Here is a 26,070-nt window from a genome sequence, read left to right as displayed (position 1 = left end):
CTAAACTCAACTTTCTAGAACAATTGCAATCCAGAATAACTTTCTGAGATGGTAGTTTCTCTTCAGAGCTGTCCAGTATGGCAGCCATTAGCCATGTGTGGCTAGTAGATATTATACAGGACAGTTCTAGTACTAGAACATTAACTGAATTTCAGTTTCTCATGCAGCAAAGGAGGTGTTTTGTTAACCCTTTACCCGCACATGGGTAGTAAAGTTAATATCAGACAAAATAAAGTTTAAAGGGCTTCTCCTGGTGGCGCAGTGGTTCAGAGTCCGCCTGCCGATGCAGGGGACACGGGGTTCATGCCCCGGTCCGGGAAGATCCCACGTGCCGCGGAGCGGCTGGGCCCGTGAGCCTTGGCGGCTAAGCCTGCGCATCCGGAGCCTGTGCTCCACAACGGGAGAGGCCACAACAGAGAGGCCCGCGTACCGCAAAAAAAAGTTTAAAGCAAAAAAGCAAAAAAAAGAAAAACAAAAAAAGATGTAGACTCTTTCTTATAGAAAGTTGATAAACCACCAGGAATATACCAGCCTTAAGCCTTCACTAATAATCTTATAAGCTTTGAGGTTTATAAAGAAAAAAGTAGAATTCAAAGGAGAAATTTGTAAGACCACGATAGCATCTTTTAGAAAATGATAAGTAGAAAAGAGTATTCAAGGCATGGAAAATTTGAATAACCTAACAGTCTATGCACTTTATATAAGACAGAAATAGTACATCTCCATTTACATTTAACACTGTTAAAAACTGGTTTATGGGCTTCCCTGGCGGCGCAGTGGTTGACACTCCACCTGCCGATGCAGGGGACACGGGTTCGTGCCCAGGTCCGGGAAGATCCCACATGCCGCGGAGCAGCTGGGCCCGTGAGCCATGGTCGTTGAGCCTGCGCGTCCGGAGCCTGTGCTCCACAACGGGAGAGGCCACACAGTGAGAGGCCCGCGTACCGCAAAAAAAAAAAAAAAAAAAAAATTTGTTTATGTATTATACTTTTTTTTAATTTTAGAAATGAGTTTTTTTCTTTTTTAAAAAAATTTTTATTTATTTATTTATTTTTTGGCTGCGTTGGGTCTTTGTTGCTGCGCGTGGGCTTTCTCCAGTTGCGGGGAACAGGGCGGGGCTACTCTTCATTGCGGCGTGCGGGCTTCTCATTGTGGTGGCTTCTCTTGTTGCGGAGCACGGGCTGTAGGTGCGTGGGATTCAGTAGTTGCGGCACTCGGGCTCAGTTGTTGAGGCTCACGGACTCTAGAGTGCAGGGTCAGTAGTTGTGGCACTCGAGCTTAGTTGCTCCGCGGCACGTGGGATCTTCCCGTACCAGGGTTCGAACCTGTGTTCCCTGCATTGGCAAGCGGATTCTTAATCACTGCGCCACCAGGGAAGTCCTGTATTATACTATTTTGTAAAGGAAAAATTTAACTAACTTTAAACAAGTTTACCAAATGCAATATAACACTGAAAATAAACAAAAATATGTTCCAAAGAATAAAACATATAACCTGAATGTTTTTAAAAATTCTGAATAGTTCTTGGGTAAAAGAAGAAATAGAAGTAGAAATTTCCTACTATAAACAACTGAAAACACAACATTTATCAAAAGCTACTGTTTATCAAAAGCTGTGTCATGTGGCCAAAGTCATATTCAGAGGAAATTTTGTAGCACTTGTTATTGTACTTTAAATCTTTGTGTTGTTCTGAGCTTTCAACTCATGAAATTAGATAAAAAGAATAAAGTATACTCAGAAAATAGAAGAAATGAGTTAAGAAAAATAAAATAGAAATAAAAAAATTTTAAAGCCATCAAGCACAAGCAACAAAAGAAAAAGTAAAGAAAAAATAAAAATTAAAACCTTTGTGCTTCAAAGCACACCATCCAGAAAGTAAAAATAAAAGCCACAGAATGGTTTTACAAATCATATCTGGTAAGGGACTTGTAACTAGAACGTATTAAGAACTCGTACAACTCAATAATAAAAATGGCAAATAACCCTATTAAAAAATGGGCAAAGGATCTTCTTCTTCCGAAGAAGACATATGAATAACCAATATGCACATGAAAAAAGGCTCAAAATTAGCTGCCAGGGAAATGCAAATCAAAACCACAATGAGGGCTTCCCTGGTGGCGCAGTGGTTGAGAGTCTGCCAGTGATGCAGGGGACACGGGTTCGTGCCCCGGTCTGGGAAGATCCCACATGCCGCGGAGCGGCTGGAGCCTGTGCTCCTCAACGGGAGAGGCCACAACAGTGAGAGGCCCGCGTACCGCAAAAAAAAAAAAAAAAAAAAAAAAACCACGAGAGGCCACTTTACACCCACTAGGATGGCAATAATAAAAATATATATGTAGATAATAACAAGTATTAGTGAGGATGTGGAGAAGCTGGAACCCTCGTGCTTTGCTGGTAGGAATATAAAATGGTGCAGCTGCTCTTTAAAATGGGTTGACAGTTCCTCAAATGATTAAACATAGAGTTACCATATAACTCAGCAATCCTAGGTATGTAACTAAGAAAAATAAAACATATGACAATACAAAAACTTGAACATGAATGTTTATAGCAGCATTATTCATAAGAGCCAAAGGTGGGAACAGTCCAAACATCCATCAGCTGATAAGTGGATAAACACAGTGTAGTGTATCCATGCAACAGAATATTATTCAGTCACAAAGAGGAATGAAGTCCTGGTGCATGCTACAACATGGGTGAATTTCAAAAACATTCTCCCAAGTGAAAGAAGCCAATCAAACAAGACTAATATTGTATGATTTCATGTATAGGAGATGTCCGAAATGGGCAAGTTCATAGACACAGAAAGTAGATTAGCGGTTGCCTAAGGCTGGGTAATGGGATGGGGAGGGGTAACGGGAATGACTGCTAATAGGTATGGTATTTCATTTGGTTTTGACAAAAATATTCTAAAATTGATTGTGGTGATGGTTGCACAACTCTGAAAATACTTAAAACTATTTAATTGTAACATTAAATGAGTAAATTATATCACAATGAAGCTGTTAAAAAAGAAAAGATAAAACACAGTTATCAATTTAAGACCAAAAAAATAGACACAATTTGGAAAGTATAAGCAAGAAAATAATAAATAAACACCAAGGAAGTAAGAGCATAACTGCAATTATAAGAGGAATTGTCATAACTTTTTAAAGCCAATTCATTTGAAAACCCATATGAAAGTAGTGATTTTTTTAGGAAAATAAAAATGAATGTATTTATCTCATATAGAAATAGAAAAACTGGGATAATTAAGGAAGATTTGTATAAATGTATTTAAGTGCCAACTACCTTCTAAAGCTGCACACCTGAGTAAGCTTTACAAAACATTCAAGGACCATTTAATTCTCATTTTACACAGATTGTACCATTAGTTCATAAAAAGATGGGAAGCTGCCTAACTCATTTGATAAAGTTAGCATAATGCTGATGCCAAAACAGGAAGAAGCCCAAGCAAACTGTGGGCTCAATTCACTTTGTAAATACAGATGCAAAAACACTATATAAAATATTACCAACTTGATCCAGTAGTGTATCAAAAGAATAATAAGACTTAACCAAGTAAGGTTTCTCCAAGAATGATAGGATGGTTCAGTTTAGAAAATCTTTCAATGTAATTCACTATATTACAGAATAAAAGAGAAATATGATCATCTCAATAGATATAATGCATTTGATAATATTTAACTACTGGGGGTAAAAACTCTTTTAACAACTTAAGATAGAATGGCTTTTCTGTAACTTGAATAAGTTTGCAGAAACCTTCCACAAGCATTGGCATCCTACTTAAGGTTAAAACATGAGACACACTCCTGTACTTAATGTTTAAACCTAGGGGCACCAAATTCAAGACAAGGAGGTTCCTGGAGCTTCTGTGAGTGAGCTGCGCACAGATTTGGCCTCCTTGGTATTCCTTGAACCCAATGCTCCTCTCCCCCAAAGAGTTTTACACTTGCATTCTCTTTACTGGAGCATTCTTCCTCTAGTTATTTACATCCTTTGCTCCTTCCAGGGCTTTGTTCAAATGCCACCTGCTCAGAGGGACATTCTTTGACTGTTCTTTTAAAAATAACGATCTCTTCTTACCTTCTGCCATTCCCTCTCCCCCTTACTCGATGCTGTTTCCCTATAGCACTTATTATCACCATCTACCTTGTCACCCCTACTAAAATTTAGTGCCAGGGACTTAGACTTTAGGGGCATGGAATTTGCTCATTGCTACCCACAGTGCATAGATCTGTGTCTGACATATCTTAGGCACTCAATAAATATTTGCTGAATGAATGAATGCTGCATTTAATGATATAGAGTTGTAACTCAATAGACTAATATTGATGAATTCTTTGATTTAAAAATTATGGGAGAGAAACTTTATTTTTAGGATCATCATATTTAAAGTTTTTTAAACTACTAAAGTTTTAATCTCCTTATCAGTTTCCCGTTACTACTCTCAAGAAACATTGACTACTACTAAGTTGCCTCTTGTAGAACCTTCCTATGATTCTCACATCAACAAATCTCTGATAATATTGATGACGATGTTCATTATAATAGTCTAGAATCATCAAGAACAATTCAAATTATGTTAGTATTCTAAGATTTGCTTAAAAAAGAGATTATGTGTTTTAGAGAGGTTTTCATCCAGAGTAACTCTGAAATTCCAGCACTCAGAGAGTCTCTCCTGGATTCTGAGAAGATTTACTTACAGGGAACATCTCATTTATTTATCCACCAAATAGTATTAGGTAGTCAACATATAAAGTTGGATGTTTCATTGGATATGGACAAAACATATGGAGACTAAACAGTGTAGCCTGGTATAAACACTACCAATTATTTCTCCATATTCATATAATCATATATATAACCAAATCATATATATGATCAAAATATAAATGTGATTTTGAGGATCATTTTTTAAAAATGAGAACACTCTAACATACATTTCTCACATCTTGTTTTTCTCATTGGCAGTAATTCAAGGAAATTTTTTCAATTCAATAGATACAAATGTATTCAATTAGTAACATCACACTATTCCATACTATTCCATGCTATGGATATACCACATTCAACTTTCCCCTTGATAAGCATTCTATTTGTTTTAAGGTTTTTCCTTACTTTTTTCTTTTCTTTTCTTTTTTTAATGCATTTTTATCTGCTTGTTCATTTGTTTCCCCAGGAGCTAAGTATGTGTAGTAGAGATGAGAGCCCTGATAAATTTAAGTTTTGGTCCTTGCCCTGGCCATTTTACTAGTCATGTGAAGTTGAGCAATTCTTCTCTGAATCTGTTTGCTAATCTGTAGAAAACCTCAGGTAATAAAACCATCTTTTTTCTTCAGCAGTTTATGGAAGATCCAAGTGGGGAATTGAGTATAAAAATGCAGATTATAAAGATGATTTTATTAATTCATTTTATTTTGTGTTTTAATTTAATTGCAGGAATTGTTCATAGGCAGGGGGAGAGGTAAATAAGTAAACTTAATACTTTTTTTCCCTTTCTGTTAAAGAATGGAATGACTCCTCTAATGCATGCTGCATATAAAGGAAAACTTGATATGTGCAAATTACTTTTACGACATGGAGCTGATGTAAATTGTCATCAACATGAACATGGATACACAGCCCTCATGTTTGCTGCACTTTCTGGTGAAGTTTTAGCATTTATTCTAATATACCAATAATAGTCACCTATACAAATTTGTTATAAGAATGTGTACATTTTTAAATTAAGCGCATTTTTGTTATAGTAATTTTAAGATCATGTCTTATGGAAAGACATGGTGGGAATCGGTTTTGAAAAGCTATAATGTATGAAGTATGTTATATAGTTTATTTGGTGATGTCTCTTTAGTTATTTAAATCACTTGATTCTTTGTATTGACAATATATTTTGTTTAGAGTTGTGGAGCTAGATCTATTATTCTTACAATTTAGTTCCTTTGCTGTTCTATAGTTTTATATTTTGAAGTAATATGAAAGCTTCTTTGTTGTTCTCTTGAGAGAATACCTGCTATGATAGGGCTATTTGCTTCAGTGACATTTAAGTACTAAATATGATGATCCATTTAGAAACTTACTCTGATTCATGTTGCTTATAATTTGCTGAATAAAGACAATTGGGAAATATCTAAAATTAGGTGGAATTATCTGTCCTTGTTACAGTTTTTTAAGAAAATAAATATGTAACTTAATATTACCATGCTTTAAAAGCAGTAATCTGTATTTTTATAATCCAGGGGGAAAAAAAGCATTTCTAAGCATAGTATAAAATATAGAATTCAAAAAGGGCAACATTGCCTAATTTGATTACATAAAATCTTAAAACATTTCCATATATAGAAAATACCATACATAGAGTTAAAATATAAATTAAAAAACTAAGGAAAATAGTTATTACCATTTCTGAAAAGGTTGTATCATTATATATGAAGAGTTCTTATAAGTCAGTTAGAAAACAACAAATACTACAGTAGAAAATTAGAAAATTGAACAGAGAACAAAAGTAATACAACTGGCTAATAAGCTTAAAACGCTCTCAAAGATCTGCAGATTAGAACAACAAATGATAACCTTTCACTTAAACATATTGGCAAAGGTTAAGGAGGAATGATGATGCCCAGCCTTGGCACAGGAACTTTTGTGCACTGTTTTGGGGAGTGTACATCAGCCCAACCTTGCTGGAAGGCAGCCTGGTAAAATGCATTTAAAATATGCATAACCTTTGATCCTACAGTGTTTTCCAGGAACTGTTCCTAAGGAAATCATAGTTCAAGCTTGCAAAAAGTAATGGGAAATGGTGTCCACTGAGTATAGTTGATAATAGCAGATTATCTGTAAGGATTCCTTTAGTGAAAGAACACAAATAGAATCACTATGAATGTGTAGATAGGACAAAGTGTAAAAAGATAGATCCTCAACTGTCAGTAGTTATCTCAGGGCCTGTAGGTGTGAAGGATGGGATGAGTTAGTAGACATTAAGGGGAGACTTTTAGTCATTTTATTTTTTCTGTCTTTGTTTTGACTTTATACTAAGCATTATTCTTTTTTTTAATACTAAGTATTATCATAGGAAAAACATACTTTGTCTTGTTAAAAAAAAAAGTTATATTCAATTCCATACCATTTTTGTATTGCTTGATGTGTTTTCTAGAAAATAAGGTTAATTTCTATGTGGGTTCTATAGCATTTTACTTTTTGCTATAGTTATGATTTATATTTTGGAAAAAATGAAAATATCCACAAAATAGAAACCTAAAACTCAGCAGAAAAAAAAGGGTACAGATTATTTAAAAGGGAATATTTGAATTGTGCAGTCCTTAATTTTAACAAGTATGTTTCTTTTTAACTCTAGGTAATAAAGACATCACGTGGGTAATGTTGGAAGCTGGTGCCGAGACAGATGTTGTCAACTCTGTAGGAAGAACAGCAGCTCAGATGGCAGCCTTTGTGGGTGAGTTTTTATGGCAGTTTTACATTAGCTTATACCCAGAGTTTCCCCCATGGAAAAAAATACCACTTTGCTTCTCAGAGTGTAAATACTGTCATGTTTCTTTTTCTTTTTTTTTTTTTTTTATAACAGCCATGTAAATGACCTTGTCTCCCTTTCACTTTTTTTTTTTTTAATTTTATTTATTTATGGCTGTGTTGGGTCTTCGTTTCTGTGCGAGGGCTTTCTCTAGTTGCGGCAAGTGGGGGCCACTCTTCATCGCGGTGCGCGGGCCTCTCACTATCGCGGTCTCTCTTGTTGCGGAGCACAGGCTCCAGATGCGCAGGCTCAGTAATTGTGGCTCACGGGCCCAGTTGCTCCGTGGCATGTGGGATCTTCCCAGACCAGGGCTCGAACCCGTGTCCCCTGCATTGGCAGGCAGATTCTCAACCACTGTGCCACCAGGGAAGCCCTGTCATGTTTATTTTTAAAAAAGCAAATGTTTACAGTTTTGTCTAACTTAATGAAACACCTAATGACACTTTGGATAACATGAACAAGCTATTTTGAATCTCCACTCTGAAATACAGAGTGTGGTGAGGCCTTTTTGTTGCAGTCAAATGCTTGAATGAGAATATTTTACTCCTCTAAGGAAATAGTTTAACCTAATGTTTAAGAACAGGAACTGTGGAGTCAGTGATCCTGGGTTGAAATTCTGGCTGTACCACTTAACAGCAAGTTACTTAATGATTCTGATCTTCAGTTTCCTCATTGCAAAATGTTTACATGGTTATTGAAAGGATTAAATGAGATGATAGACCTAAAGAGCTTTACATGTAGCTCTCAATAAATGCCATCAGTTATTGCTGTTTATAATAATTACAACAATGATTAGGAAGGAGCATTAATGATAATACAATATACAGCTGTTTCATTATCATCCTCATCAACCACAAACATTTATTGCGTGTGCCCAATATTTCTTGATGTGTTAATCCTGTTACTTGATATAATATAGGGGGTTTAGAAGAGAGTGGGAATGAATATTTGATGTTTGGTATTTTGGCCCCAATGAGTTGGCAGTTAGAAGAGTCCATTGATAGAAAAGCAATGATAGAAATATCTGATTTATTGGGAATGTAGTAAGTAGCTCGGTGAGGCCTAATGATTCATTAAACAGATACTTAACATTCACAACCTGTAGACCAAGCATCACTCTAGATGCTTTGGTGAATAAGACAGAGGGTGTTCCTCCATTCATGGCACTAAGAGGATAAAGGCAATGACTATGTGAAAATGTATTCCAATGGGTGACTTAAGGGTTCCATAAAATACATCAAAGGGAGGGATCTTCTCTCCCATTCCAAGGGAATTTCAAGAGAGAAATTACATGTAAGCTAAGGTACAGTGGGAATTAGTCAGATATGGGGGACAGTAACTGTATATGGTGTTAAATTTTATTATTATATTACTTAAAACTACTAATAGTAAGTACTGTTGATTAAGTCAAAACAGTCACTGAGTCACTTTATGACAGCTCTTTAAGAACAAATATTCTTGTTTTATTTTACTTCAGTTCAGGAGGATTTGAAAAGGGTATGGCTTTGCTGTGCAAACTTCAGAGAAATATTTATCTCCCACAGTTAGGGGCTTCCTGGTTGCTACCACCTCAGCCCTCAGCTAATTTTGAGGGTGTCAGTTTAGTAAGAAAAAACACTAAACTAGGAATCATGAGACTCATATTTTAGTTCATATCTGCTCCTAATTAGTTACAAGATCACAGGCAAATCCCTTCACCTCCAGATCCTCAGTTTTCTGATATGTACGAAGAAGCCAGGGAATTGGATGACCTGAAGTTCTCTTTAACTCTACAAGTTTTCATTATGTCCACAATGTAATGAAATAGAGCTGAGATAGAGGTTAAGTAACTTTCCCCAGATCACAGGGCTGGAAGTAGAGGAGCCTGCACTTTCAACCATTAATACAATGCTTTTCTTTTTCTCTGTTTTCTTAATACTATCAATACTAAGTTAATAAAAATCTAATGTACACCTGTCCACAGTTCCATCCTAAAGTGAGGGTAATGCTTTCATTCCATTTTAATCTATTTAGACTAATTTCATAGACAGAAAATTACATTGTACCCTTTCAAGTTGACATTATATTTTCCTTATAGTTAGTCTTATTAAAAACTCATTCTCCCACTTTCATTCCCCTCAAGCAGATCAATATGTATACATATGTACTCACACATGTGCAAGATTTTTTCATCTTTTACAAATAAGGTCATACAAATATATTCCTTGCAACTTGTTTTCCTCACTTACCAGTACACCATGGAAGTCCCTCCCGTCTCACTCAGTATGTGGCTGTTTGTGTGTGTGTGTGTGTTTCCTTAATGTGATTGGCCTGGTCTTGTTAGAGTAAATTTTCTTTCTCCTTTTATTAACTTGAAAGATCAAGAATGCTTTTATATTCTACCAGTGCGTACTCTCCTATTCACAATGCTCCCAGTTAAACCCATATTTCTCAGTTACTATCTAGAAACAAGAGCAAAACTATACCCTGTGCCCTACCCTTAAGATTTTGCATTTGCCCATTTAGCAACCCCAACAAGATGAAATCCTTATAACTCATTTATTTCTCCACATTCTCTGTGTTTGCCTTGTCAGGCAACAGGCCTTTCCTTTCCTCCTCCACCACTACGACTAGCTGTGGACTTGCCTGAGAAAGTCTAGAATGTTTGGGCCAATATGTCATTAGAGTGTCATTCATGGTGTGTTCTTTCTGCTTCAGCAGTCCTCACCATCTACAGTATAATTTCTCCATCGTGCTGTCTCCACCCGTTGGGATTAACTAACTCTGCTGCCAAGGGCTCTTGTTCTTCACTCTCTCCTCTCTTTTCTCGTTGCTCCATCTTGAGATCTCTGTTCTCATTTAGGTTTTGGTTACAGGACATTCTCAGATGGTACGTAGGTTGTATATTGTTTGAAACCCATCATAACCAAAACTCTCTTTTTCTCTGAAATGCGAGTCATATGTTGGCTAGTTTCATGATTCTTATATCACTGTTCTATTCTCTCAATCATATGTAGAGGTTACTCCACAGTTTTCTAAATCCTGGTTTTGTAAGTGAGAATGTAATTTATTTTTCTTTGTCAACTTTTCATTTCTTAGTCTGGAACTGTATTTCAATTTCAGTTTATCCTTGAAAGTAAAAAATTGTACTAGCATGTGTCTGGTTGTGTGTATGTTCTCATTAATCCTGCCGAGGGCTGACTCAGTGAGCCCATTCAGTCTAGAAGACTCAAGTCCAGTGATAGTAATAATGGCACAAAATGATGCACTGGTCCCCACCCAGCCCCCACCCCCAGCATTCATTTTCTATATTAATAGTACTATTTTATTTGTAGGTATTCACAATTCATAAATTAAAAACTCATAAAACTAAATATTTAATAGTTTCAATTTTAAAATTTAAATATAAATTAAGTAAAAATGTATAAAGATAAACTTTAAATGTATATGTATATCACTCTAATATAAATTATTGGCAGATTTTTTTAAATAAAATATCAAAATTACCTAAGTACTACCTAAAATGAGAAAGATTAATGTTGGAAAAAAGTAAAGTAATATTATTTTTTTCCTTCTCACAAAGGTGTAATTTTAACAAACCTCTAGTCGTACGACAGTGTCATTGTTAGGTAGCCAGTATTTTATGTACAAATATTTCCAACTGCTAACAAGGCTTTTTCTGAGTATACTAGTTGGGGGACTGATGAGAAGATGTAGTTACAAACTAAGTCTGTATTTTCCTCTGATCCTTTTACCTTCAAATATTCCTATGTCTATTTTGATAGAAGCTATTTTATTTTTTATTTTAATTTTTTTAAATTTATTTATTTTTGGCTGCGTTGGGTCTTCGTTGCTGCACACAGACTGTCTCTAGTTGTGGTGAGCGGGGGCTACTCTTCATTGTGGTGCACGGCCTTCTCACTGCAATGGCCTCCCGTTGCGGAGCACGGGTTCTAGGCGTGCGGGCTTCAGTAGTTGTGGCATGTGTGCTCAGTAGTTGTGGCTCGTGGGCTCTAGGGCACAGGCTCAGTAGCTGTGGTGCACGCACTTAGTTGCTCTGCGGCATGTTGGATCTTCCCAGACCAGGACCCGAACCCGAGTCCCCTGCATTGGTAGGTGGATTCTTAACCACTGCACCACCAGGGAAGTCTCTAGAAGCTATTTTAGAGCACCTTTTTTTTTTTTAAACAGGAACCTCTGTCTTTTTATTGAAGCTGGATGTGTTTTAGAAAGCAGTTGCAATTTGTCTTCATCTTCTTTAGTTTCTTCATGTACAGTTGTAAATTCCTGCACACCATTATCTGTGTTACTTTTGGCGCTGTCATGTTTACATCCTGCTTGTAGTATATTTGCTTGATTGTCATTTTTCTCCGTTCTTGAAGATTATGTAGGTAGAAATGATCATTTTCTAAACAGAACATTTCATATTTTTAATATTTCCTGTTACTGTTTGACTTTTCCTCAAGATATATACAATGGAGATTTCTGGTTTTAAAAAAAGAAAAGAAAAACTGGTGTTTCAGCATTTAAGAATAACATCAAATACCAAAAATGATACTGTGATCACTACTAAAACTTCCCTTCATATCATGGATGTGTTCTTTTATCATTTGTTTAATTATTAATTCTCCATCCATTTCTTTTTTTTCCTGGATCTGTTTTTCAGCTCTCATCTCTTCTATAATGATTTCTATATCCTAGTTTTTCTCTGTTTTGAGATATTTCATCCCCTTCATCTTCTACATTACTATTTTAGTTCTCAATAGTAACCAGGATTACCTCTTTCAGTTTGTCTACTAACTTTTAAAAATGGAATCTTTCTGTGGTCCATGAAGGTCTCTTTACATACTGTAGTTGATCTGCTTAATTTAAGTTTTCTTCTTTGGTGGTTGTGGTTATGGTTTGGTTGTGGGTGGTTGTAGTTGTAAGAACACGTTCCGCGGAAGAAGCCCTTTGCTGGAGGCATTGCAGTCTTTCGAGATTGGATCCCCTTTGGTCTGCATCTCCTAGGCAGTCAGGTAAAGCCGACAGCGTCGTGGAGCCGTGAAGGGAAGTGCCATCTCTCTATACCTGTGGTCTTAGGGTCAACAAACCACGAGATATTTTGTCCTCTGCTGAGACACAGCGGGAAGCCGGTCCACTCTTGAGTTCTCTTTGAACTCTCAGGCAGGCTGAGCCCTTGGCCAACCTCAAGGGTCCACCTGGCCCACAATGCAATCCCCCCACAGGTCACCTGTTGTTGGCAGGATCGAGCAAATGCTCCCTGGACTGTGTACAAGTGGGCAGGGGCCACAAGGGCCACCCAGGGTGGACCCCTCTCTGGGAGCCCCGGCGTCTGGGCCGGCTCCCCAGGACTCTCCGCCGCTGGTCCCTCAGCCCTCCTCAGGCAGAGCGGAGGAAGAAGTCTGTCCTCCGGAGATTCTGGAAGAGCCTGCACCTGCAAATGTGCCCTGCAGGCACAGCCTGCTGGCCCAGAGTGGCCACTTTCTTGCTCCAGAGAAGTAGTGGAGAGGGAGCCAGGGAGGGGGACGCAGCAGGAAAACACAGGCCACCAGCTTCGCCAGGGAAGGTTTTGCTTTCCTAGAACAATTTTTACCTCTGGAGATGGCTTAGAGAAGTGGCACAGGGATCTATGAGGAGCCGTAATGTGGATTCCAAGCTTACGGGGGCAAAAGCTTTTTCTCTAATTCATTTCACAAAGAGGCCAAGCTTTTCTCAAATTCAAGGGGGGAAGAGATTAGCTTAACAATATGAACAGTAATTATAATGATAATAACTTTATACAGAATAAATTTAAATTCTGTGTAAAGAAAGCCAGATGTGTTAGGGAAGAATGAATATCATTTGTGTAGGGGTGGAAGAAGAGACATTTAAATTACAAGCAACTTTTATTAAACATTTAGGGTCAATTTTAAGTTGAACGTTGCTTTTTTGTTGTTGTTATCCACATAATCTTCTCATGTATTGTGAATTCTGTGTCTTTAAAAGGAGATTATTTCTTGGGCTTCCCCGGTGGCTCAGTGGTTGAGAGTCCACCTGCCGATGCAGGGGACACGGGTTCGTGCCCCGGTCCAGGAAGATCCCACATGCCGCGGAGCGGCTGGGCCCGTGAGCCATGGCCGCTGAGCCTGTGCGTCCGGAGCCTGTGCTCCGCAACAGGAGAGGCCACGGCAATGAGAGGCCCGCGTACCACAAAAAAAAAAAAAGATTATTTCTTGATCACAAAGCATGCTTATAGATGTTCCCCAGAACATTTTACCTCTCCTCCTCCCCCGTACTCTCCTTTTCTACAAATTGAAGATGTTGATGCATGTTTACTTCAGAAAACAGAGTAACATAATTAAAAAAATGGAAAATGTCTTATTTTGAATAATGAAATTATATATTTCCTATTTTTCTATTAAAAGGTCAACATGATTGTGTGACTATAATCAACAATTTCTTTCCTCGAGAGAAACTGGATTATTACACTAAACCCCAGGGACTGGATAAAGAGCCGAGGCTGCCCCCGAAGTTGGCAAGCCCCCTGCACAAAATTATCACCACAACAAATCTGCATCCTGTCAAGGTACCGTAACGTCTACTGTATTTGCTTTCTATTCAAATATTGCTTCAGAATTTAAACGGCTCTTAGTACATAGGATCATAATTGTCTTGGGCTGCTTTTTGTTGATGTAAAGCTTGTGATAGACTCTCTTGTTCACTTGATACAGTGAAGGAGTGCTGTCGTTTGAAACCTAGAAGAGAGTGAGGGACACAGCCTAGAGCCAGAGGAAAAGCTAGGCAGAGAGATGGGTTCAGCCGAAGCCTAGCTTCCACCTCATCTCACAGTGAGCTCCGGATCATTAATGGCTCCAGAGAGGCAAGGGAGCCAGGCTTTCATGTGTCAGTCTGTAATTGGCTGAGGTCTGTCCCCAGAGGGAAAGGACAGCTTCCCAGATAGTGACAAGTGAGGTGGCTGTCTTTGGATGAAGAAAGTTCCCTGAGGAAGGAGGCAGCTCGGAGCCCACAGCAGCCAACGAGCCAGCAGCAGGGACCTGGTACACAGGCCTGGTAAAGAGAATCTGGGTGGGGAACCAACAGCATCTACTATGCTAATTATCCTTCCAGGAAATGTTCTGGAATGTAATAATGAACACATTTTTTTTTTCATGCAAGTTGGTATTTGATGCATTTAAGTGATACACTTCTAGTGAATAGTCAAATCACACAGATTTTCAAGCTCAGTAGACCAACCCAGAAGTCCAAATGGCTTAACTGGGAAACTTCAAGGGCTATTGTGAACTATTGCCACTGCTATTTGCTTCATGTTTTATATATGACCTTTGTGTTTATTTATAAACTGATTGTTTTTTTTAATTGATCCAAATTAATATTATTTTTTCAGTGAGTCATCACATAAAACTCCATGTGTGCTACAATGATGCTGTCCTTTTTCAAATTTCAATGTCTACCATATGTCTTCATTCATAATGTATAGATTTGATAGTAATTCAGAGCTGTTTGGTGAGCAAGACAGTATGTTGGGTCAAAAATTGAAGTTTTCCCTTAATACAAAGTGTTAATGTAGTGAAATAGATTTCCTTTGTCTGCTACAGAAGAATCTGGAATATACTTATTGTCATTAAAATAAGTGGACAGCTCTCATAAAGTAACTCTTTTGAAAACTAACACTCAAGTTCCAAATTGTGTATAATCTTATTACTTTACTGCTACATCCCTTTGCATATGGTCTTTGAAGCTCGAGGAACAAACAAATCAAAAAATACCTTTCATGTGGTCCTTCACCCAAATTAATTTTCTGGACCATCTAGAGAGATGACAGACTAGCAGATCCTTTCCCATACAACAGACAAGTGGTATCTATTCTGTTTTTATTTTTCAAAACTCAAATGTTTTACTTAACATTCTGAAAGAACCGCTAGAGGCAACACTTATGACCCTAATCGGGCAAAAAGGAAATTCAGTCATGAATCAGGTGTTTGTGTTTCTAGTGGAGATTTTATAGGACTTAGAATTTAACCTCTAAAAAATATTTAGCCTCTTCTGTTTCAGTCTTTCTTTCCCTCCCAGCACACACAGGAAAGACAGAACTGCTGTAAACAGTGACTCCCTCTCCGTGGCACTTCTATTAGGAGTGGAGCAAGCTGGAGTGGGAAGACAGGATTTTTCCCAGGGATACAGTATTTCTCAATGTAGAGAACGTGTGTGGTTTTACAAGGCCCTTGTCATTCCCCCTCTAGCCTGAGCATTACAGAATATTCTGGGTTTGATTGATTTGAAGAAGTTTCCTGTATGTATCTGATTCACTGTGTCTTATATCTGTGTCCACCCTTTGAGATTGCAGTAATCTCAATTATTGTGATAATTGAGTCTATGGAGTAATTTTTGATGTTTGCACAGAACCTAGTTTCTCAGGGTTAAATATCCTAAGAATTACTGTACCTCCAATTATCTTTAAAGGCACATATTTTGAGTAAATTTGATTAGGGGTATATTTATACAGACAAACTGTAAAGGTATATAAACTAAAATAGCCTACATTATATTTTTTAGAGCACTTGGTCTTATAAGAGAGACTATTCTATAATTATAGTACCTTCCTTCAGACCACACCTTGCTTTTTGTACGTATAAATAGTCTATTCGCTTGAAAACCTTTCTTTTATCCATACTTTAGATAAAAGCTGCCCAGTTGCTTTTGTGGTGGCCCATTTTCATTGCTTTACCCCTTTTCAAGCTGGCACAGGTCTTCATAGGGCTTATTATAAAAAAAGTAACTAATAGCCACTCTATCAAATCAAAGACCTTTTAAGATAAGCACAGTACAACACTCGATCCAACAGTACACCTTTTTGCTGCATTGTACCTAACACAGATACATTTGCATGGAGGTTAAGTGGCTGCTATAGCAATAAGGATGTTTGCTTTCAACAGGGACTTGGGGAATTGTGCTAATGCCCAGAATACAGAGATTATAATGGAGAAAAACAGAGTCACAGGAAAAATGACAATAGAGTTTAGCAGAGTCTCTAAGTGATTAGGAAACAGATGTGTGCAAGTGATCCTATCTTTTGATTATTAACATGATTTTTAAGCCCAGAATTTATTTATTCCTCTTCAGTAATTAATGATTCCCTTTATAATAAATATATTATTTTACAATGCTGCAGAGATTAAAGGACAGAAACTAATTCAAATATTATTATTTTGTGTGCAGCTATGTAAATGATTCAGTGAGCTCACTGTTGAGCTGTGGGTATATATCATTTTTTATTGTGTGTACTGCTGTATATTATAAAATAAAGTCTAATGTCTTAAACAAAAAAAAAATCAATCATTAATCTGGGTTCTATTTGGGATTTTTTAAAGAATTCTTACATGTAAGTTTAGATCCTATCCTTAGATTACAAATGCTGTATACAAAATATTGAGCAAACAGCTTCAATTGATTGCAGTTGACAGCAGAAATATAAACAGGTAATTAATGATATATATTACGGTAGGGAAAGTTTTCAGCAAACTTTTTGTTACCAATAAGGATTCTGATTATACTTATTTCATGAAGTCTAATAATTTGTTATTGAGTGCTATATTTTAAGTAAAATACTAGGTTATATATCAATTTAGTAGTGTCAAAAATAAGTAAAAAACCTTAATTTAACAGGAACATTTAATATATGTTAAATTTTCAAGTAGGAAGCTCAGCATGGGTTTTACTTAAGTTAACAAATTATCTTCATGTCTAAAGAAAAGGATCTAATTCATGAAATCTGCCACCTGTTGTTTCCTAAGATTACCTGGGACAGGTATTTAGCTGTAACACGTAAGTTAACAAATACTGAATGAACTTCTGCTCTGAGAATACAACTGTGCCTATGTTACACACATGTTTACATTACTGTATCTCACTATGGATTTTTACAGCTGTCCTATGAAAGCCTACCACAACCAATAAAGAAAAAATAAATACTCCTTATTACACTAAATTTGGGCTTAATCTGGGCATATATGGGAAGTGTGGGACTCATAATGCATCAGATTGGATAACTCTCTTAGAATCCCTTTTTAAAGCTATTTTTGCTTTCCGCTTTGACCTATTCGCATTGGTGATTAGAAGCATATTAGGAAAATTTCCAAAGAGAAATGTAGTCAATCAGTAAGTAATACACCTTTTATTTTTAGACTTCTTGTCAGTAAAAATCTTCATTTCCTTATAATTAACAAGAATGAATGAGAATTATGGTTTTCCTAGCCATGAAATCCTAACAGTAATGTTAACTAAAAGTAGTGATTGCTCTGTTAGTTGATTCTATATATAAAAGGTGTACAAATATGCCATGCTTATCTTTAGTGAAAGTGCTTTTAACAGAGATAGTGAAACCATGATTCCTACTGGCCAACTAACACCCTAGTTTAGCTGGATGGCAAATCACTCGATAACTGATACACAGAATTCAAGAGATTCCATAATGTCAGGGTCCTTCTGTATTAGTTTTACAACTTGATCAGTGGCAATTTGCATTCTCATTTAAATTAACACAGTAAATACGTGACCATAAGAAAGACTTTATTTGGTAATCAAAACTGACTACCTAATTTGCACATGGAAAATTTCTCAATGAATTTCTAAGCTCACTGGGATTTCTTCTAGATTGTGATGCTTATAAATGAGAATCCTCTGCTGGCAGAAGAAGCAGCTCTGAATAAATGCTACAAGGTGATGGATTTGATTTGTGAGAAATGTATGAAGCAAAGAGACATGAATGAAGTACTGGCTATGAAAATGCATTACATCAGCTGTATCTTTCAGAAATGTATTAACTTCTTAAAAGACGGAGAGAATAAACTGGACACTCTGATCAAAAGGTACTGTTTTTTCCCATGTCATGTATAAAGTACACTCAAATGGATAATGTTCCATTATATGAGATCTCATTATGGATTTAAAAATTAAACATTTTAGCAGCAGATGTTAATGTTGAGATCACATTTCATCTGTAAGAAACAAGGGGCACTCATAACTAAATTGATTATTCCATTCTATACTCTTTACAACAGTGCTTTTGTTATCACCAGTTATAGGTGAGAAATCTGAAGTTTGGAGATGTTAAATATCATGTGTAAAATCATACAGCTAGAAAGCAGCCCAAGTCCAAATTTGAGGATAGGAGTGCTTATGCCATAATTGCTGCTCTGGATTCACAGTGGCGCTCAATGTATCTCTGTTTCTGTACCCAGGAGAGCTGTGTGTTACCCTTGTTCTCTGACCCCTGGGGGTCAAATTCTCCGATAGTTTTACTAAGAAAAGAGAACTAAGTCAGAAGGGTGTGACTCAATGAGAGTTTTCATTCTTTGTACAAATAACTGACATGGTAATAAGTAACTAGCTAATCTGATAACAGTGTTTAGTATGTTTTATGTCAGGGGTTACTTTTATAAATACATCTCTAAGCCCCTAAACCTGATAAGGCCTAGCCTAATGCGCAGGTAGAGCAGCAATCTGAATTGAGTCTATCCTCATGATGTGAAGACCCAATGAAAATCTTATGCAGCAAAGAAGAAACTACTCAAAGTTCATGGGTTCAGCTGGGAGGAAATGCTTAGTAATTCAACTCCTTTAAAAAGTAACTCTAGTTACTTTTTAAAAAATATCTTTCAGCTTGTTAAAAGGCCGACCTTCTGATGGCTTTCCAATATATCAAGAAAAGATCATTAGAGAAAGTATCAGAAAATTTCCTTACTGTGAAGCTACACTCCTCCAGCAGCTGGTGCGAAGCATTGCTCCTGTTGAAATTGTAAGGCTCTTCGCAACTAAATTAACTCTATCAGTAAGACCTAATCACCATATTTTGTACAATTAAAGTCATGTTCTCTTTAGCATTATTTATTTATTTAATAAAGACTTAATTCTTTATTATTTTAGAAAAACTTCAGAAGCAAACATGGAGATAGGTTTGCCTGTTAACACTGTTTCTGTTTATCCATTTCCCCTCTCTCAATCCTCTTCTTCCATTTATATGGTTCATGGTTTAATAAACAGTATATCCTTATGTCAGAATATAGATTGTTACAGTGGATACTTACATTTTTAATGCCTCTGTGAAACCTTAACAGTGGGTACACATCCACTATGTAATACAGATCCACACTTGTTCAGGTGTAGTGTGTGAAAAACCAGTACAAAATCCCGTACTAGATGAAAGTAGGAATTGAATGTCTGCGTTGATGGTTTCCTGTCAGGGGGTGTGAGGGGATAAGTCATGAGAAGGCTCATTGTGTGTCCTGCTAAACAATCTCAAAGGACGTCCCAGCTTCTTATGTTCTACTTTAATGCCTCTGATTTTATAAATTTTCCATACGTTAAAAAAAATCTATTTATACTTGCCAGTTATGGGAAGTAAATTTTAACTTTATTATCTATTCTTTAAATTATTTACTGCCCTTTTGTCATATATTTATTTAAGTAGTATGAAAGACACTCCCTGCCTTCCCTATTTTGAATAGGTTTCAGTTTACCTTATCTACACCAGTTATGCTTTTACACATTTCAATCAAATCCTTTATCAGCCTTTGTCTATTAGGCAAGAAACTGATCCTGACACTATTCCCATCCCTGGTTTCCTCCCTCCATCTGGCAATGTTGGTTCTTCTCTGCCTTCTCTAGGCTGTTATATCATTCTCAGTCTGAAAAATCAGGACTAAAAATGGGTTCCAGGTGTTCCTTTATACATTGACTTAACCGACTCAGAACCATGGAAGAAGAAAGACCTAAGCAGACAAGATGATCTCATGAAGTTCATGCACTGATTTATTCCTGAGAGCTCTCCATGATTCCACATCGAGATTCTTTCCCCTTGCTCTTTAATATGCTTGGCTATTTGGTGTTTAAGCTTTTGGAAGATTCAAGTTAGCAAATTATGAGGGTGGTGTATCAATTATGAATGTGTTTTGGCTGTGCATATCAAACTCCAGCCAACTGTGAATTAAATAGATAAGGGTTTATTTATTCTTATATACTCAGAAGCCCAAAGGTAGGCAGACCAGATCGGGCACAGTAGCTCAGAAATGGACTGAGGACCCAAACACTTTCCTATTTTTCCACCCGATATTCTTTAGCCATACAGATTATCATACACATGCTTATGACCTCAGAGTTGCAAGGCTTCTCATGCTCTTCCTCCAAGCTCACATTCCTATCCTAGGCAGACAAGCAAAGGAGATCGGTCTGTAGCTGGAAAACATAAGCTCCCTGAAACGCATGCTGACCTGTGCTCTTAGTGGCACAGGTGGAAGTGAGTATTTTGGAGAAATGGGTATTCTGGGGAAATGCTTTTGGCTGGTCTAAACACTGCTGCTCTGACTAAATTATGTTTCTGTTAGTAAGGAGTTGGGGGAATGGCTATCAGAGAAGCAATTAATAGTGGCTGCTGTGGGATATTTCCAGCACTAACAAGTGTAGCTGACATTGTACCTTCAAGGGAGAAAACAGAAAAACTAAAAATAGCAGCCTGGAGTATTTTTTAAAAAGTCAAAGCAGGTTAGTGTAAGGCTCAACAATCCATTTTAACCCTGTATCATAAAATAATGTAGTTAGAGTGTATGGTGTGTGATTGATATTTATCCTAGTGATCTGAGCCATCAGTAAAAAGATAGTATTTATTTAATGCAATTTAGAAAAATTTCTCTCTTTAAACATTTTTGTTCTTTAAGAGTTACATATTCTGCTCTCCGGAGAACTTTATTTATCTGCAATGCTTGTGGTTGTGAGTGTCCCAGATAGCCACTGTTTACTGCCTAATGGCTTCCGGTATCCTGCAAGTTCAAAAGCCTCTGAAGCAGTGTTAAGCTTGTCCCGTGCCATGGTGGTTCTCATGGCTGGCTGCCACGAGGGTCCCCTATGGTCCTTTCTGACAGTGCTGATGCCTGGGCCCTCATGGAGGGGTTTTGATTCCCTCCGCCTACTGTGGAACTCTGGCTTCCACCTGTGACAGAATTCAGCAGGAAGTGTGAGGCATGGCTACACTTAAGAAATGCTGCTCCAGCATTGTAACAGATGATAACTGTTAAAGATATTTTGCTTTCTCAATTGACAGTGTGTATTTTAACATCTGGAAGGCTAGCTAATGTCTCTGATTTTATAGGATACATTGAATAAAGCATCCTGTTCGTTTTTAGGCTGCATATCTTCTATAGGTGGAGCTCTGGTGCCTAAACAGATTCTTATTTAACAAAGTAGATGACAAGATTTTGCACAGCAAGAAAGAATTCTTGTCATTCAACTGTGACAAGAAAGATTTCATGTGGTTACTCTACTGTACCGTCAATTTTTTTCTGAAGCAATAGTTCACATTAACAGCCATACTTCTAGCAAAAAATCCTTTAGTTTTACCTCCAGTTACATCTGTGAGAATGTCATTGCTTTCTGACTCCCACAAAAGTCCTGTTGTGGGGGAGATTTTGAACATGTCTCAGTCACTTTTACAAAAAAAAAAAAAAAAAAAAGTAATTGTTGTAAAATCTGTTGACTATATCATACTCTGTGGGCCAGACTGTTGTCTGATCAAATACTCTACTTTTAAGGCAGAATAATTTTATAGATTAATAAGTGTTCATTGTAACATTTAAGTACCAGTAATTCTCAAACTTTTAGTATGTTTCAGAATTACCTGTAATAATGCAGGTACATGGACCACATCCTTAGAGATTCTAATTTAGAAAGTATAGATCAATCTGAATTTTTAACAAGTTCTCTTCTGAGCACAACTGCCATAGACATTCATTCCTTATGAAATTATTAACTTATATCTAGTATCTGAGGTTTTATTTCACTATTTTTTTCTCACTGTTACACTATCTTCATTCCAAAAGAGAATTCTCAGCCCTTGAATGTGAAAGGAAACTCAGTCATCATTTGTTTTCAGGAGGAGTAAGGCGGTTTTCAAAATGAGTACAGTGTAAAACAATGTTCCAAGGTGGTATTTGTAAAGCTCTGTTGTGTACAATTGATAAGGTAATATTAAAACAAATAAACTTAGGAAGAAAAGGCAAATGAAAATTTAAATTATGAAAATTGGCAAAAATTTAGTTGGGAATAAAGAAGCAAATTGGAAAAACTCAGAAACAAGAACTGTTTTGAGTAGGTAAGACAGCTCGATACCCTGTAATTGCTCTAAATAGGTCTTAATAGTATTATGCTAGGCTGATAAACATTCAAATAGGTCTTAGTAGCATTATCCCAGGCAGATAAATATTTGCCCTTATAATTTCCCATGTAAAAAAATTTCATAACTCCTCTTTAGCAAGCCATTCTGATTTTCAGTAGCCATATGATAATTTTCATATTTTTTGGTTTTTCTTAATACCCTAATGCAATCACATCTATGTCTTTTTAATTTTAAGAGTTTGGAACATTTCAGTAATAAAGGTGATAATTTTTAACTATTAGAATTGCAGACCAGCATCAAGTAAATAGTTTAAAGTCTTTAAAACACTTAAATTGCACTAAACTTTTAAGAATTAAGATAAACATTTGTGATGTGCCCTATAAATTGTCCCTCAAAATATGTATATTGTCTTAATTCTCAGAAGGAAATTCCACTCTGAGCTCATTGTCATATATCTGAAATCTTTGTGTGCTTACTGAATAATCCTAATTGAAAAAATACTTTTATTCTAGAATAAGGCCAGTTTTTTTCTCTCTGAATATTTGGATCCATGACTTACCTGCCATGTACTTTGTATAGAAAAAGGTGTACTCAGAAAGGCATCTATCATTTTGTCATAGTCTGTGCAGTCTCTCGCCTTAATAATTTTGTCTCTTGTTCTTGACATGTCTTCTCTGTAGTCTTTCAATGGTGATTTCAGAGGTTTTTTTCCTCCTCTTCTAACCCACTGTAGGGTTCTGATCCCACTGCATTCTCTGTACTTACCCAAGCCATCACTGGTCAGGTGGGTTTCGTGGATGTTGAATTTTGCACCACCTGTGGAGAAAAAGGAGCAAGTAAAAGATGCTCAGTGTGCAAAATGGTAAGAATGAAGTTCTTTTCAGTTCATTGACATCTGGTTTAGATTTCATCCAAATTGATAATTGAGTTTTAATATTCTGTAAATATAATAGTTGATGTCTGTTTTCTAATAAATTCTAATCCATTAGATATAAAGTATTGCATCTAATATTTTAAAATAATTTTGGAAGAGAACTACAGGATAAATGTAGTTCTGTGCCCTCTCTATGTTCTGTCAAACTCCCAGGCTGCCCAACTTCTATGCTGACTACCCCCAAAAAGGAAAGAATATGAATGAATGAATCAATATGAGAAAACAAGAGAAAAATTATCCATAGGGGACTGAGACTGGTGCAGATATGAGAACCTACAATGGAACAGTTCTAAATATGCAGTCTTAAATCTTCTGATGTTGACTTTAACTACAATCTCTTCATCAGCTCTTCCTTGTAAAACTACAACTCCCTTCTGACTGTCACGAATCTTTAAGCTTTCTGGATGACTACCCACTTCTGTCAGAATTATCTTTATAAAGGGCATATCTGAATGGGTTCTTCTCACATACAAATGTCACCCACATGCATGCGTCTATACATTCACTTTACCCTATAGATTATGTTAATTTCCTCTTGTTTTTTAAGGTTGAAATTCTTCAGCATATTCTTCTGTAACCTATCATATTCTGCTATAACCTACTTCTCCAGTTTCATTTCCTTTAATTACTTAACTTCTCTGAGCCTCAGTTTCCTTATGTGTGAAATCGGGCTAGAGTTGTGAGAATTAAATGTGATCATCTATATTGATTAACTACTGCCACATGTAAAAACACTCTAAAATATTTTACTTAAAACAACAATCATTTATTTTTTCTCTCATGTCTGGGGTTGGCTGGGGCACTTGTGTTCCATGTGTTTCTCATCCTCCTTGGACCAGCAGGAGGTCATTTAAAATAAAGCATAGAAAAGTTAACATTTTTACAGCACAGTACTTGGTTGAATGTCATAATTGAAAAATTATGCGATTACACCTCTTGAAAATAAACGTACAATTGCCTTCAGGTAATATATTGCGATCAAACCTGCCAGAAAACACATTGGTTTGCACACAAGAAAATCTGTAAGAGTCTCAAGGACATTTATGAGAAGCAACAGTTGGAGGCTGCCAAAGAAAAGAGTGAAGAGGACAATAGTAAGTGTATAAAAAGCAAGATCATACTGTTGGTCAGTGGGGAAAGGAAGAATCAATGATACTAACACAGGACACACAGGAACCGAGTCTTCTCAGGGCACCAAGGAAGCTTGGGGTTAACCAACATAAGGATCACGCTTAAATGCATCCCTGTTTTGAGTCCCTGGGATAATGTACAAGACTGTAGTCAGCCTAGCTATCACTAGAAAATGAAAGACATAAAATTCTGAGGATGGGACTTCCCTGGTGGCGCAGTGGTTAGGAATCTGCCTGCCAGTGCAGGGGACACAGGTTCGTACCCTGGTCTGGGAAGATCCCACACGCCGCGGAGCAACTAAGCCCGTGGGCCACAACTACTGAGCCTGTGCTCTAGAGCCCACGAGCCACTACTACTGAGCCCGTGTGCCACAACTACTGAGCCCGCGCGCCTAGAGCCTGTGCTCCACAACAAGAGAAGGCACTGCAATGAGAAGCCCGCACACTGCAACGAAGAGTAGCCCCCACTCACCACAACTAGAGAAAGCCCGCACACAGCAACAACGACCCAATGCAGCCAAAAATAAATAAATTAGATTAAATTTAAAAAAAAGATTCTGAGGAATATCGTTTATTCCACATTCTACGTTATGACTCATGAGACTGCCCTGGAACCATGCACTCTTAACGAGTTGTTACTTATATTTTGCTCACAAAGGATTTTAAGGTCTTTGAATACGAAAATAATTAAATTTCCCCTAATGGCTACCCAAAAATTTTAAGGTCGGAAGCCTTTAAATTTCTTAACTATGAAACTTCAGGTGAAATTACAGAGTAAATCTATAAATTACAAATTAACTTGAACAAATTAAATTTCTACAAGTGTGAGGGCAGTGAGTTCCATATTATTTTTCCTCTCCCTCCCTCCTGAAGTATATGACTCATTTTCATCAGGAACAGTGAGTTGTTTGAGCAATGATTCATATATTGGAGAAGAGAACCGCCCACACTACCCAGAGGATATATAGCACATTCTGGGGAGTGATAGTTTGAAAGCACTGCCCAGGTGATTCTAACACTAAGCACGTCCATCTCCACCCCTCAAGGGACTGTGTCCACTTTACCACCTGGTGGAGAAACACTACTAGTGGGAACGGATGATTGGTACAAAGCTGAATTCATACAAAATTAAATTTTTAGAAATAAATTGTTAAGAGAATAGTCAGGCTTTCTGACTGCCGTGCGTTCTCCCGTTTTCTGAACCAAACTTGTATATCCTTTATGTTAACAGGTACTAGAGAAGCTATATGGGAGGACAGACAGTAGAATGGGAACTCCTGGCTGTTAGACATCAGCCCGTATCACACACCATTCTACACCTTTATTCTCCACA

At 37.0% G+C, this 26,070-nt stretch overlaps 1 protein-coding gene across 2 annotated transcripts in view; it reads left to right on the top strand.

Moving 5' to 3' along the window:
* Positions 1–26,070, top strand: part of ANKMY2 (ankyrin repeat and MYND domain containing 2) — a 35,448-nt gene that overhangs the window by 7,784 nt on the left and 1,594 nt on the right. For both annotated transcript variants that reach the window (XM_033399987.2, XM_033399991.2), the window contains 7 exons: positions 5,511–5,649; positions 7,355–7,453; positions 13,915–14,075; positions 18,161–18,375; positions 19,169–19,304; positions 23,407–23,535; positions 24,572–24,701. In XM_033399987.2, the coding sequence (XP_033255878.1) occupies positions 5,511–5,649; positions 7,355–7,453; positions 13,915–14,075; positions 18,161–18,375; positions 19,169–19,304; positions 23,407–23,535; positions 24,572–24,701 (1,009 nt within the window). The remainder of the gene's footprint in view (positions 1–5,510; positions 5,650–7,354; positions 7,454–13,914; positions 14,076–18,160; positions 18,376–19,168; positions 19,305–23,406; positions 23,536–24,571; positions 24,702–26,070) is intronic.

Source organism: Orcinus orca, chromosome 9, assembly GCF_937001465.1.
Source record: "Orcinus orca chromosome 9, mOrcOrc1.1, whole genome shotgun sequence".
Lineage (NCBI taxonomy): Eukaryota > Metazoa > Chordata > Mammalia > Artiodactyla > Delphinidae > Orcinus > Orcinus orca.
Note: the sequence above shows the minus strand (reverse complement) of the source record. Positions and strands in the feature narration are given on the sequence as shown.